This window comes from Chlorocebus sabaeus, chromosome 18 (assembly GCF_047675955.1).
Source record: "Chlorocebus sabaeus isolate Y175 chromosome 18, mChlSab1.0.hap1, whole genome shotgun sequence".
NCBI lineage: Eukaryota > Metazoa > Chordata > Mammalia > Primates > Cercopithecidae > Chlorocebus > Chlorocebus sabaeus.
The window spans coordinates 18,140,343-18,156,102 of record NC_132921.1 but is presented as its reverse complement, the minus strand read 5'-3'; the positions used below and the strand labels follow the sequence as shown (position 1 = coordinate 18,156,102).

Here is a 15,760-nt window from a genome sequence, read left to right as displayed (position 1 = left end):
ACAATATTTTAAACAATTTTGTGCATGAAACAGTTTGTGTACATTGAACCATGAGAAAGCAAAAGAATCGCTGTCTCAGCCACCATGTGGACAATCTGGTTGGTTGGCATCACCATCATTCCTGACTTTGCATTTATATGCTACCAATAAGCAATCATTTTCTTATACTTTTTCACACATATGTACTTAACAATAAGAAAATATGACATATCATCAATACAGCAAAAAAAAAATAATGTGCTCAGGGTAGCAAAGCACAGAATACCTATATCAGCTGCTAAAAAACAGCCACAGCAAATGATGACAGGCTTTCACACACGGTATCAGTTTGGTACTCACAAAGTTTCAAATTTTAGAGCATTCTGGATTTTCAGATTAGGGATGCTTAAGCTGTACTTTATTTTTCTTAATTGTTACTGCATAAGAAATTACCCCAAAACATAATGGTCTATTATAACTGTTTCATTTGCTCATGATTCTGTAATCTGGGCCTCACTCAGCTTTGTCCTCTTCTGCTGTTCTTGCCGGCAGTCACTTCTGTTGCTGCAGTAAGTGGGTTAGCTGATGGGGTCTCTACGTAAGTCTCAGGACCTCTCTCTCTCCACATGGCTTCTGAAGCAGCAGAGCCAGACTTACCACATGGTAGCTAATGCCTCCCAAGAATGAAAAGGCAGAATCTGCTAGGCTAAGGCTTAGGCCTGGAATTAGCACAACATGGTTTCTACTGCAGTCCCTTGCTAAATAAGTCACAGGCCCAGCCCAGATTCAAGCAAAAGAAGGGAAGTAAGCCAGGGTGTGAACCAGGAGGTGTGTGGTTCAGTGGTGGCCACCATGTAATAGGCTGCCATACTCTACTTAACATTGTTTTCAGTAAATAACATATGATGTGTCTCAAAGCATAGTAGTAATTTTTAAGTATGAGGCAGTCTCACCAGTAAGGTGGAAATACTGACTCGGGATAAAGCACTTTTAGAAGTTAGAATGTAAGAATGAAGAAAGAACACCTTTTCCAGTGGTTTCCTGAACTTTTACCCACTACTAACTTACTAATTTTGCTCTTTAAATTCAAAGTACAGCAATTCATATGTATTGTACTCTTCTTTCTTTTTTTAAAATTTTTATTATTGCATTTTAAGTTCTAGGGTACATGTGCACAGTGTGCAAGTTTGTTACATCAGTATACATGTGCCATGTTGGTTTGCTGTACTCATTAACTCGTCGTTTACATTAGGTATTTCTCCTAACGCTATTCCTCCCCCTGCCCCCCACCCCATGACAGGCCCCAGGGTGTGATGTTCCCCACCCTGTGTGCAAGTGATCTCATTGTTCGATTCCCACCTATGAGTGAGAACATGGGTGTTTGGTTTTCTGTCCTTGTGATGGTTTGCTGAGAATGATGGTTTCTAGCTGCATCCATATCCCTGCAAAGGACATGAACTCATCGTTTTTTATGGCTGTATCGTATTCCATGGTGTATATGTGCCACATTTTCTTAATCCAGTCTGTCACTGATGGACATTTGGGTTGGTTCCAAGTCTTTGCTAATGATATTTCTAGTTCTAGATCCTTGAGGAATCACCACACTGTCTTCCACAATGGTTAGACTAGTTTACACTCCCACCAACAGTGTAAAAGCATTCCTATTTCTCTACATCCTCTCCAGCATCTGTTGTTTCCTGACTTTTTAATGGCGTGAGATGGTATCTCATTGTGGTTTTGATTTGCATTTCTCTGATGACCAGTGATGATGAGCATTTTTTCATGTGTCTGTTGGCTGCATAAATGTCTTCTTTTGAGAAGTGTCTGTTCATATCCTTTGCCCAATTTGATGGGGCTGTTTTTTTCTTGTAAATTTGTTTACATTGTTGTAGATTCTAGATTTTAGCCCTTTGTCAGATGGGTAAATTAGAAAAATTTTCTCCCATTCTGTTCACTCTGATGGTAGTTTCTTTTGCTGTGCAGAAGCTCTTTAGTTTAATTAGATCCCATTTGTCTATTTTGGCCTTCATTATCACTGCTTTTGGTGTTTTCGTCACGAAGTCCTTGCCCATGCCTATGTCCTGAATGGTATGGTATAGATTTTCTTCTAGGGTTTTTATGGTTTTAGGTCTAACAGTTAAGTGTCTAATGCATCTTGACTTAATTTTTGTATAAGGTATAAGGAAGGGATCCAGTGTCTGCTTTCTACATATGGCTAGCCAGTTTTTCCAGCACCATTTATTAAATAGGAAATCCTTTCCCCATTTCTTGTTTTTGTCAGGTTTGTCAAAGATCAGATGGTTGTAGATGTGTGGTGTTATTTCTGAGGCCTCTGTTCTGTTCCATTGGTCTATATATCTGTTTTGGTACCAGTTATTGTACTCTTCTTTCAAGACAAATTTGAATCATCCTATAGTATTAAAATACAGTTACAGTATCACATATTACCTTGCAATAGAAGTTACAGCTCTGTTAAAGTGGCACAGTATTCTTTTAAATTTTTCTTTCCTACACTAGTTTCTGATACTACCCTGATATGGATACTTTTCTGTTTGTTAAATATTTTAAGTCATGTATGTTAATAAATTGTCTCTATTGTTCGGTAAATTTTTGGAGATCAAAGATACTAAGTCCTAACAGTGCCAGACACAACAGTATGCCTACCATTCTCCTCTTTAACTTTGGAAAGTGTCCTTGTGTGATGTCAGTATTTTATTCTCTCTCTTTTTCATCCTCTTGAAGTTTTGTTAATATTTTTATTTTAACCATAAATAACATTTTAAATCATAGTAATTAAATGCCAAAAACAAGGTTTGGCTCATAGTAGGCCCTCAGAATGGATCTGTTGAATAAATGAATAAGGGGCATTTCTTTTGAGACATTATGAAGTCTAAATATGTTATTCATATCTGTAAAAAGATAAGAACTTTTCAGCTTATTACAAAATAAATAGTATATTGAGGTAGCAATCACAGATTGCCAGTGTTTCTTATTTTAGGAAGCACATACCAGCAGTTAATGTTTATCTTACTAAACAAAACTTTTTGTTAGGGTAAATTATAGTAAACAAAAATTATCTTGAATCAAATATATAAGCAGTATTACTTGTTTTGAGATTCAAGTAATTACTTGAATATATAAGCAGTGTTACTTGTTTTGAGATTCCAAAAATGATAAATAAGACTTTAGTAAATTTTTAAAAATCAAAAGAATTCATACTTATTTAGAAGTCTTATTTTATAGCTCTTATTTCACATTTAGGTTTTTCTCAGATTTCCAGCTTGTTTTTCAAAGTTATGTCTATTTTATATTTGAAATAGTAGGTAACTAAAAATGGGTGAAATCCCCATTCCAGAGATGCCCTGATGCTGATTTGTCAGTTAAACTGCGTGTCCTGAAACTGTTGTATTCATCCTTTTTTCATGTTAACCATTACTTTTGTCAGTCCTTATCTCTACTTCATTCTAAACTAACCTGATTATGTAGAAAAGAAAAAAGGGTAGGTGGTGATCCAGTCTTCCTCATGGATCTATTGATACATTCAGAAGCTCTTTACTGTTGACCTCCTATGTCCCTAATGTCAACTTGACTTTATTATGTATTTATTTTCTGAAAGACTATCAGATTCCCTTCCCATGTACATTCAGGTTAATTTAACATACAAAGTTATTTTTTTTTACTCTCTTAATTTAGCAGGTTTTCTTTTTCTAACATATTTTCTGATTATGAAAGTAATAATAGTTCGTTGAAGAAAGTTTGAAAAATACAAGGTATTTTTTAATCAAGGTGTGCATCTGTTTCTTAAAAGAACACAGTAGTCTATATTTTACCAAGCATGCAGTTTTCATCACTAGGATATTGCAAAGATAATTTCTTAGAAATCAATTTTCTACTATTTTTTCTACAAGGGGGTAACTGTTCTAGTAGTTTGTATTATGTAGAACCAAAATTCATGGGAACTAAAATTGGTAAGGTAAATTTTAATAAAAGATTATACCTTTTAATGTTCTAAATCAGGACCAACCATCCAAACTTTTTACAGTGATGGAAATAATCTATAGCTGAGTTGTCCAATCAGATAGGCACTTGCCACATGTGTCATTAAGCCTTTGCACTGTCCCCAGTTCGACCAAGGAACTGAATCTTTCACTTTACATAATTTCTCATTTAAATTTAAATATAAGTAGCCACATGTGGCTAGTGGCTACTACTATATTAGACCACAGGTCTAAATTAAAGTATCAGGATAGTCTTTGTCTTCATACCATTCTGATGATAGATATGCTTAATAAATATCTTTTAATTAAAATAGCTTCTAAATTTGGATATTTTCCCCTTATTTGGTAACATTTTCTTATTATAGATAGGTAAATATGGTATTTAGTTCTACTTGATTGTTTGGATATTCATTATCAGTATTTTTCCTCTGTAGGAAGAAGACCGAAAACTGTTAGTTGGATTCTTAGAAGATGTAATGACGCTGCTTTCATTATCTCATGCTCCTCTTGATAGCCTGAAGGCTTCTTTTGTGGAATTGGGGTAAGAAATAACAGCTTATAGTTTGCTAAAAGGCACATAAAGTTTTTAGATTGGATGTATAGAGTACATATTTTAAGTCTCAAAGAGTTGACATGCACACCAATTCTCTTGGTTTTGAAACTTAAGGGGTTTTTTTTGTGTATTTTAGTTTGTTTTTTGGCTTTGCTTATTTGTTCATTCTTAGTATTTTGTAATCAATACATAGTAATTTAAAAAGTAGGGAGAAGAGTGCAGACATATGTTTTCTTTGAAGCAGTTGGAGAAATAAAATCAAGTACAGATTTGAAGAAAATTTAGTTTCCCAGAACTGAAAAAGGAGCCCCAAGTGAAAGCCAGCTTTTTTGGCTCCTATTTTCACTCTGTTTGATTTGCTTAGTCCTGCTCATCATCACGTCATCTGGCTGCTAAAATAATTTTATCTGTCTTTACTGAAAACAGACTCATGCATTTGTTAATAATACCACCTTTTATTCGCATAGGCTTCACAGCCAACATACCCTTCCATATAGATGGTTTGAGTTGATTTTATTTGATTCTACAACATCCATGTGACATACATAGGACATGTACTGCTTCCCCAATTTTTATAGATGCAGAAACCAAGACCCACAGAAGTTGTAACTTACCCACCTGACTCTTAGTCCAGTGGTCTTTCCTTTTTCCTCATGGAGAAATTTGTTTCTTCGTAATTTTAACTTGTGTTCTATTAAAAAGAGTGGAATTATCTGTCACAATTGCAAATTCTTAGAGAAGTTAAAAATGTGATTTCTGAATATGCTAAAAGATTGTGGTTGTATAAGGAAGGTGACATCCTTTTTTAGAGAATCTTGTTTGTTTGTCTGTTTGTATGTATGTTTTCTGAGACGGAGTCTTGCTTTGTCACCAGGCTGGAGTGCAGTGGTGCAATCTCGGCTCACTGCAACATCTGCCTCCTGCGTTCAAGCAATTCTCCTGCCTCAGCCTCCTGAGTAGCTGGGACTACAGGTGCGCACCACCACTCCCAGCTAATTTTTGTATTTTTAGTAGAGACGGGGTTTCACCATGTTGGCCAGGATGGTCTCGATTTCTTGACCTCGTGATCTGCCCACCTCATCCTCTCAAAGTGCCGGGATGATAGGCGTGAGCCACCGCACCTGGCCGAGAATCTTAGTTGCAACCTATATAACCAAACAAAGTAATTCCATATGTTCTGCAAATATTGTTATCATTAATATTCCTTATAAATATTGTGTTTTTCAGTATACCAGTAAGGGACTGTGGCTCTCAATTTTAACATTGTTTTTTTTTTCTTCTAGTGCAAATCCAGCCTACCATGAGTTACTATTAACTGTTTTGTGGTATGGTGTTGTCCATACTTCAGCACTCGTCAGGTGTACTGCTGCTAGAATGTTTGAGGTATGTCAACAGATGCCTCTGTTGGTTTCAGTTGTAATGATTTTTTTTTTTTTTTGAGAAGAAGAAGGGAATTTAAAAAAAAAAAAAAAAAGCTTTGCATATCATGTTATGTTAATATATATTTTATGGCTTTTAACAGTGTCTAGTTGTGTACTGTGTGATGGGGCAGAAATTTAGCTTTAACATATTTAAAAATGGTTTTTCACCTTACTGGTTCCTTGAATGTTATTCAGTTATCACTTTTATTTCTCCAACTATCTTTTAAATCTTATTTTAATTTCTAACTTACATAACTCTTTCTGACTATACTTTTCTATTTACTGAGGTAAATGACTACTAAAATAAACTGAAAAAGCATAGGATATCTTTCAAATTGTAAAATATAGTTGAATTTATCAGTAGCATTAGAAAATGAATTATTACAATTACGGAAATGTTCATTTTATTGATTACTCCTACTTCACTATTCCCTAACATTTCATATGTAGAATAGCATCCCAATACATTAACTGCCCATAGAGTTGTAAAAGAGAGGAGAGCAGAGAATTTACCTAAATTGTATTGAATTACTACCTACCCAAGTGAAGTATGAAATTGAAAGAACTATCTTTTGTACCCATCATATAGCAAATTATGTCATAACCCTAGTATGTGTGTAGGCAGGGAGCAGTGAGGTTGAGGTTTAGAACTTTATTTGAGCACTAAAATTGGTCTACTGTTTCTTGTTGATCTTCAGTCTTGCAATAAACCTAGGCTGCCTGGGTTCAGTTTCCATCTCTGATACCTAGCGACTTTGTAGATTACTTGGACAAGGTTGCACCTCTCTGTACCTTAGCTTCCTCATCTACAAAAGAAAGTTGATAACAAAAAGTATCTGTCTCAAAGTATCAGTCTGAAAGGATTTTTGTTAATATTGAACTAATTAATGCTTTTAAAGCCCTTAAAACAGTCTCTGGAACATAATAAGTGCTTATATGTTTTATATAAGCCCATAATAAATGCTTATATGTTTACTGTCATTATCATTATTTTTTTCATCCATGCTATTACTTCACAAAATATATGATGGTAATAGGGAACATATACTTATCCAAACTAAAATTGCCCCAATATTCATGTGATTCTTAAAATACCTAAACATTTATTTCTATAAAAAGAATTGGATAATTCAAATCTTGCTGAATATCAGAATTTCTCCACAATTGAAAATAAATTGCAATTGGAGATGGGGTAGTGATATATTTAAAATATATACTTTCTAAAATTCTGAAATATGTAAGTTAGATTTGTGAATTCAAGAAGACTCCATTGTTGTCAGGAAGCTGAAAATTCTCCATCCATGTTATTCCCTCAGTTATCATACAGGAGCAATTTTTAAAAAGCCATAATCAGAGGTTTTTTGTGAAGATGAATGCCAAAGTCACTATTTGGTTTTATGTCTAGTACAAGTTCCTTCTGGATGTAAATTGTTTTGATTATTCAATATGCTGAAAAGGGGCATGACCATGAAAGAAAAGTCATTCATCAGAATCTCCTCTCCCCGAAAAGAAAAAAGTATCTTTTTAAATGAAGAGCTATTTCTTTCATACACTCTCTTCCTATAATTTTATTCTAAGCTCATAAAAGCCATTTCTTTTTCTTAAATCTTTCATCTCTGAAATGTGAGTGTGCACTGGTGAATCATACCATATAAATGAAAATAAGTAAATAAAATGAATCCTCCCTGTTCATTTGCTTTGAGGTTTTTTGCTTGTTTTGTTTGGTTTTCTGCCTTCTTGTATGTGGCTTATGTCTGGTTTTGGTTTCTCTGTTTGCTGTCAGTGCTGGTCTGGAAACTATATCTATCTATGCTTAAGCAGTTTTCAGTGTCCTCTCAGGTCGTTGATGAACTTCTGGATCTTGTTGAGAGACTGTTTCAATGTTTTTCAAATTCATTAATGATACATTTCAATGAGCATGTCAGAAAAAGTTATCAGTAAGAGAAATTAAAGTTCCTTTTTTGTCAGTGATTCTTATTTGAACAAAATTGTATTAAAAGAATAAAGGGTCATAAGATTTATTTTGATACCAATGCTTTATAATTTAGAATTATGCCTGCTTATCCTAAAAAAGTTAATTCAAAATAAAAACATTAAAAAAATTCTTTTTTTAAAAGGTGAGACCAGAAACTGTTGAGAAGAAAATGAGAAATGCTTATACCAAGAACCTAATAGGATATGGTCACTGAAATTCACTAATAAATTTAGGTTAGTTTTTAGACAGCAGGACAAAAAGAGGGAACCCAATCAATCATATTATTCCCATTGTTTTAAATAAGAGAATATAAATTACTTTTTGAAGTAGTGAATTAATAAAATTATTTTATAAGAGGAATTTATCATGTGTTATAATAAATTTCCCAAAAGATGCAGAAAAGAACTTCGTATATATTTTAATCATAAGGAAATTGAGCATGTCACATTAGAACACAACTCAAAGAAGTCATGGATTTTAAGCCAGATGGGACAGAGTTCCTTTGCAGACCCTATGACTTAGACTCTAAAACCCTGGACAAGTTACTTACCTAAGCCTCAGTTTCTTCATCTGTTAAAATATTGATGATATTTGTACTTACTTCATCAAGTGAAAAGATCAAATGATATATTGTATTAAAGTGTATAACAATTGATAGCTCTTAAATGTACTTTGTGATTTTCTAGCTTAATAAAGAAATTGAACTTAAAAACCTTACACCAATGAAAAATTAATTTGTCCCCTACATTATCCTCTTTTTTAATGCTTTTGACAGACTCAAAATAACAGAAATTTCAAGATACTGATTCAAATGTAAGCAATCTTACTTACAAAATGATACAGAGAAGAAGGTTGTATTTAACAATATTTGAACTTCCTTGTCCTATTTCTTTCTATCCAATATCTGTAATGTTTAAGATATTAAAAGTTCTTTGTCATTTTATTCCTGGTTAATTATCTGTGTTTTTTTATAAAAATTATTTCAGAATATTGAAGTAGATTCTAAAATGAATCAATTGGTAAATGGTGAAAAATCATTGCAAAATTAAGAATCTTCACATAAAGTGAGTTACTTTCTCTGATGTGTTATATAGGAGGAATACCTTCACATATGCACACAATGGTAGATTTTTGTTACTAAAAATTCTGTGACATCTTTGATCTTCTGTGAGGACTAAGTACTAGTTACTAGGTAAACAGATTGGTAAGCATTTAGGATTAATATGTGCTTACATTCTGAAATTGAGAAGGGGATTGCGCTTCTCGGTTGAACTCATAAACTTCAGTAATATTTATCAAACAAAATGTATATGGCTCAGTATCGTTCTCTTGTATTACAATTTAGCATTGGTTGCTAAATGAATTGTTTTGTGATTATAGAGATCTAGTTCTACTCATCTTTTTTATTTTTAATTTTATTTGAATTTATAAGAAATCTAAAACAAAGTCATATTTAGATATTAACTATCAAAAAGTTGTTTAAATTAGATCATTTCTTCCAAACATATTACAGATCATATATTCTTGCAGTAATAGAAATAATTAAACTCTTTCTTGAATGCCTGTTTGTCAGGCACAGTATTTAGGTATGTTATTTGCAAATTCATAGCACAACAGCCCTTTGAGGTAGATAATAATATCACCATTTTCAGATGAGAAAACTTGCGTTTCAAGAGATGATGGAAAATACTATATATCTAAGACCACATGGCTCATAAGTGGAGAACTGGCGTCTGAACCCAGATCTGATTCCCAAGTGTAATACTTTCCAATAGACAGCATTATATCTCTGTACCTCAAAAGAAAAAGCTATATTATTTAAAAGGTTAGGAATTTTCCTATGTGGTTTTAAAATACACTTGCTATAGCACAATAATAAGTGGTTTAGTGGTGGCTGCTACTTATGTGAGTTTGGTTTAAAAATAGCCCAGTTTGTACCGTGTTGGTCATAATAAAAGCATACCACCCTTACTTCTAGAATTTTAACCGTAGAACACAGTATGTGTCAAAGAAGCTAAAAAAGTATTCTTTTAAGTTGCATTTTGATGGACATTGAAATTGCTTAGACTCTTTGACCAAAAGTACAAACTGCTGTTGAACTGGTGACAAAATCTGTTTTCGTGGACGCTAGGCTACTTAAGCTTTATTTTCCTCCTAAGCATTCTCTGCCTTTGTAAAGCACTCTAGAAGCAGTATTTGCTTAGCTTCTAATTTTGGTTTTGCTTTTGTGTTTTCTCTCTTTCTCTTGGTTGTTCCTTCCTTCTTCCCGTGGCGCACTGTGTTTGCTCTTTCCGTGCATCACCTGTGAATACCCCCTGTGCTGACCAATCAGCTGTTGGTGAAGGGGGTGAATGAAACTCTGGTAGCTCAGAGGGTTGTTCCTGCTCTCATTACTCTCTCCAGTGACCCTGAAATGTAAGTGTCATCCCTGCCTTTTATATTCAGCATCCCTTTCAAAATGTGCCTGCCAAGAAATAACCATCAGCTCTTAAATTTATTGAAGAATCTCTTTAAATTAATAATATTGGATTATACTTATTTGATTTTAAACTTTATCATATTATTATTTATATATCATGGTTCTTTTTAAATCAACCCTCACTGTAAATGTAATTTGGAGGCCATGTATTGAAAAAATATATTAGTATATTAGTGCTCAATAAATACTTCCATAACCTAAAATATGCTGATGGACTGTTTCTTTCAAGCCAAGAAGGGATGCTCTCCTAATCTCACTAACAGGTTGTTACCAGTAAGTGTAGTAGCATGAACCAAAGGCCTAACATTTTAATGTCTCGTGTGGATGACTAAACCAAGAAAGGCCAATGAGTCTGCCTGCCCATCCTCAGTCACAGCTAACCCAGTTCTTATTCCAGTTTACCAAACCATTTTTTATTGCATGTTGACTGGTTTACAGCTGACTCTTCGAGGCATGAGTGAAGCGTTAGTTGACAAGCGGGTTGCTCCGGCCCTTGTTACCTTGTCCAGTGATCCTGAATTGTGAGTTTCACAGACTGCGACCTTAAGTTATCCTGTCTGTCTTTTTGAGCATTCTTCTTGGTCTGCTTTTTTTAAATTTATTTAATTTGTCATTGCTAGAGACTAATACAGTATATTTACCTTGTACTTACTTTAATATACATTTTAGTAATACTCATTGTTCATCTCAAAGCTTCAGTTTCTTTCTTTTTTAATTCTAACAGCTCTGTCAGGATTGCCACAATTCCAGCCTTTGGCACTATTATGGAAACAGTAATTCAAAGAGAGGTAGGAAATAATTGAAATTTATTTATGTCTGTGTAATACTGAGGTGATCATGATACATGTATCTGGTGGTAGACAGCAGGGAGCATCTTACCTTTCATTTTGTGCCCTAGTTAGTTATAGGCCAGAGGAGGATCTCACTATGTGAAAACATGGTAGCCTAACCAAGGTATATTTCCATATCCTAAGGAAATCTCTAGTCTTTCCTCTCAATCAGATCATTAAGTATAGGCCAATCTTTCAGGGATGTCCAAGGGAGAGAATATAGTCATGGGTTCTTAGTTTCTCTTTCTGATTGGGCCAGTAAAGCCCCTTCCTCATCCCTCTTTTCTACTTATCACTAGAGACAGAAACTAAAAACCACGGCTTCAGGCTGCTAAAAGCCTTAAACAAAACAAAACAGATCAACAACAAAGTAAGGTGTGTTGGACAAGCTTGCTAGATGTTCTGTTGTAAGCCGAGCTAGATATTGCAGTTTTGAATAATCCTTCAAATCAGGTCTAGTTCCAAAGCCTTCTATTATCCAGTAGGCTTCTGGCCAATCTACATAAATTCTTGATTACCAGTGTTGCAGAGATTGCAGGACTGTTTTCCCAGATAACATCAGGAACACAAATGTATCTCAGTTATCAATGAAGGCAAGAGGGCACTTGTATTCTGATAACTGTGTCATTGATATGAAGCCGTAAAAGTCATTTAGTAGACTGATATCCTCTTGTTGCAGAGTAGATCATCGTCTGGGCAGACCCTCTGTCATGCCTGTTTCAGGAGACCACCAAGGTCTTCCTTCTTAAGGTGTATTTTGATTCTGAAACTGATTTCAAGTTTTTTAGATTCTATTTGCAACACTAACTGTAAGATACTTCTAAAACTGGCATCAGATTTTTATTCTTTGTTATTATATTGGATATGTCCTTATACAAATGAAAAAAAAACCTTGTATATTAGAACATAAATTATTTGTGGACATATTACCCAAAAGAGAAAAGTTTTAATAAAACTCCTTCATCATATAGATTTTCTATAACAAAAACTGAAGTTTTGTTAGTTACAGAAAGAATGTTTTCCATTTTTTCACTTATATATTTCACTGGTGAAGCCACAGAGGAAAAGCACATCATTCTGCAAAGCTTGCAGTCTTAGCAGAATTTCAACATGTTCTCAAATCCTAAAATAAAAATGTCTTTTAGGGAAATGTGAGTAAGATATAAGTCATTAATGACTCATTGCTTTCAGAAGGTGAATAATTGGGTAACTTACAATGTGATTTGTTTTAAGAATTATAATTTAGATACAAAATAATCACAAATTTACCTACTTTTCCCTAAATACAGTGGGATTTTTTTTTCTTTTGTTATGACTTGTTAGGAATATTTGTATTTTTTAATTAAGAATTTATAAGCATAAGCAAAGGAGGAAACCTTCTCTGAGCCAAAAGATTAAATAACTACTTATTTAATTCCAAATTTCTACTGTCTTTGGAATATAGGTTGCTTTAATCCACTGCTGTAAGTCATGTTTAACATGTGTCTTTCACTTTAACAACACTACTCAGTTTTCAATACTCTATAAAATGACTGTACAATATCCAATTTTAAGTTGCTGGAAAGGGTGAAAATGCAGTTGGCTTCTTTCCTGGAAGATCCTCAGTATCAAGACCAACATTCTTTGCATACAGAGATCATAAAAACATTTGGTAGAGTTGGCCCTAACGCAGAACCCAGGTTCCGAGATGAGTGTAAGTTTGCATTTTTCTACCTTTTTCCTGAATTGTAATGTAAGATCAAAGCTAGACACTCCTCTGAGGCCTTGTCATGTATTAAAATCTTGGTGCATTTGTCATGTGTTAAAGCCTTGTGTACTTCTGTGTACTGAAAGCTGAACATGAAACAAGTTAGTTATTGTGAATTAATCAGTATTGATATTAGTGGATGGTTTTGTTTTGTTTTGAGACAGAGTCTCGCTCTGTCACCCAGGCTGGAGCGCAATGGCATGATCTCAGCTCACTGCATCCTCTGCCTCTTGGGTACAAGTGATTCTTCTGCCTCAGCCTCTCGAGTAGTTGGGATTACAGGTGCCCACCACCACGCCCAGCTAATTTTTGTATTTTTAGTAGAGACAGGGTTTTGCCATGTTGGTCAGGCTGGTCTCGAACTCCCGACCTCAGGTGATCTGCCTGCCTCGACCTCCCAAAGCGTTGGGATTACAGGTGTGAGCCACCGCGCCCAGCCTAATGGATGGTCTTATACTGTATACTGATTGCTGTAAGACATATGAAGAGTAACTCAAACTTAATTTCAAGTTATTTTAGAAATATTTCTTAATAACTGCTAATTGCTGTGCTGCCTTAGAGTTTTTTTTTTTTACTTTTAAGGAAATTTTTGTGTGTTTCTGGACATGTTCTTATGAAAAATAGACATTTCTCCCGCTTAGCATGCCATTCAGCATGATACATAACTTTGTTTTAATTCATAGCTTGTTGATCTGCTACATGATCTTCCACAGTTATCTGCCTTTTTTCTGTAGATTTTACAGAGTCTCTTTTATTGTGGGCCTCGACATTTATGGCCACAATTTCTTTGGATAGCATCAAAGCATCAAGAAATTATGACTGCAGAAGTATATCAGTTATCATAGCGCTTTTATTTTTAGCAATTTGACATGCTCTAGAGAGGGCCACAAGTTGGGTCATTTAAATCAGTTTGGTTTCTAGTACATTATTTTATTCTCCGGCGGACTGTTATATATCCAGGCTAGCATATGACTCTGTAAAATAAGAGTCATCAACAAAAAATACTAAGTCAGGATTTGGACTGCAGTGTCCAAAAACTCGGTTGAGGCCATGCACACTGATCACGCTATAGAAACACAGTCATGACATTTTTTTCACTGGGTAAGTGTCTTCATAATTAGCCAACTAACAGAAGAAAGTTGATATTTTAGCACTAGGGATAGTTCCACATGTTGCAGCGTCAAATTTGCAGGTGATTCTAGGTAGGAACTCTGAAGGTGCTTTGACTTTTTGAGGCTGTAGTTGCTCTGAGGCAAGGAGAATAACTCTTGGCTCCTAGATTAAGGGATAGGCTCAACACACAATGGGTCTTTGGTGTGTGCCATGTTGTGAAGTTAAATGGGTATTTGGTATGTTGTCATGTTAAACGGGTCTTCGGTATGTGCAATGTTGTTGCATTAAATGGGTCCTTGCTGTGTGCCGTGTCGTATTGCTAAAACTTTTCTAGAGTGTGATCTGACCTTTCTATGTACATTCAAAAGAAAGACTCACGATAATCTGGGAAGAATCCATCTGGATTCTTATAGGATCTGCTCCAGTTATTTTGTTGATTCTTTGGAATCTTTTTTCAGTAATTCTGGGACTAGAGTTATTTCTCAAATTAAACATAGTGTCAATATCTTAATGTCTCTTTCTATAATTTTCAAGAACATCTAAAAATAACCCTTCCATTTTATTTGACAGTTTTAATTGTAGAGTAGATACCCACCTATCAAATTTGTAGGAGTTGTACAAGAGGAAAAAATGAATTTTCTTCTCGTAATGGCCCCAAAATAACAATTAAAGGTTGTTTTAGGAACAGATTGAGGTGAGAAATTCCCACTGCTTGAATAGTTCTAGTAAACCATTATCCTTGAAGCCTCCTGCAACTTACTGTGTACCCACAAGTATGTCTTATACAGTCTTCTTTCACATTTTGGTACAACCAGATTTTTTTTTAAAGATAAAAAGTAGCCTTTTTCCCACTTTTGTACTTACTTCTCAGTCAAGTGGCTACTCTTTTGCTTTAGAACTTACTCTGAGGAATTTAGTACTCTATATTAATAAGATAAATATTGAAGTAGAACCTGTATGAAGAATGCTGTAGTGTTATTCGTATGTATTTCTAGATGATTGGCTTTGGGAGTTTGGAGGATGGAGAGAGAATTTCTGGGTAGTAATGTCTCCCTTGGAGTGGCATTTTGGGTATTTAGGTATTTGCCCCTCTATTTCTTGGTTAATAGCAGACATTAGTTCTTTCAGTGGCCATTGTTCTTTCCCAATTATTAGTTATCACAGGACCTTGGTCTTGTTTTCATTTTTAAGAACCAGTTGTTTTATCTGCAACACCATAGAGTTGTTTTTTGTTTTCAGCTATTTTACTTAGTAAGGCTCTCTGAAAATGTTCAGTCGTACATTGGAGATTTTCTAAAGTGGCAATTTTCCATTTCTGATTTTTTCCCCTAAGTTTATTGTTTGAGGTCTGGGCCCATTTATTCAAACAAACAAACAAAAACAGGACAAGATTCCCTTTATGACTATTGGATCTACCCCAAAATATTTTTTGAACGTTTTCTGAAATACAGTTTTTGTTTGTTTGTTGTCTTTGAGGCAGAGTCTCGCTCTATCACCCAGGCTGGAGTGCAGTGGCACCATCTCGGCTCACTGCAACCTGCACCTCCCTGGTTCAAGTGATTCTCCTACGTCAGCCTCCCAAGTAGCTGGGATTACAAGCACGCACCACCACATCCGGCTAATTTTTTGTGAAATACAGTTTTATAAAATCTCCTGTTATCCTTT

The 15,760-nt window shown here is 34.7% G+C and overlaps 1 protein-coding gene across 6 annotated transcripts in view; it reads left to right on the top strand.

Annotated features, from left to right (window-relative positions):
- The window catches only part of RELCH (RAB11 binding and LisH domain, coiled-coil and HEAT repeat containing), a 125,149-nt gene that overhangs the window by 87,124 nt on the left and 22,265 nt on the right, over positions 1-15,760 (top strand). For 3 of the 6 annotated variants that reach the window (XM_008013880.3, XM_037987976.2, XM_073006254.1), the window contains 5 exons: positions 4,412-4,518; positions 5,814-5,913; positions 10,259-10,341; positions 11,130-11,193; positions 12,790-12,928. In XM_008013880.3, coding sequence (XP_008012071.1) covers positions 4,412-4,518; positions 5,814-5,913; positions 10,259-10,341; positions 11,130-11,193; positions 12,790-12,928 — 493 coding nt within the window. Of the gene's footprint in view, positions 1-4,411; positions 4,519-5,813; positions 5,914-10,258; positions 10,342-10,843; positions 10,927-11,129; positions 11,194-12,789; positions 12,929-15,760 lie in introns of all 6 variants that reach the window. The other 3 variants (XR_005236981.2, XM_008013881.3, XR_005236980.2) reach the window with 3 other exon arrangements.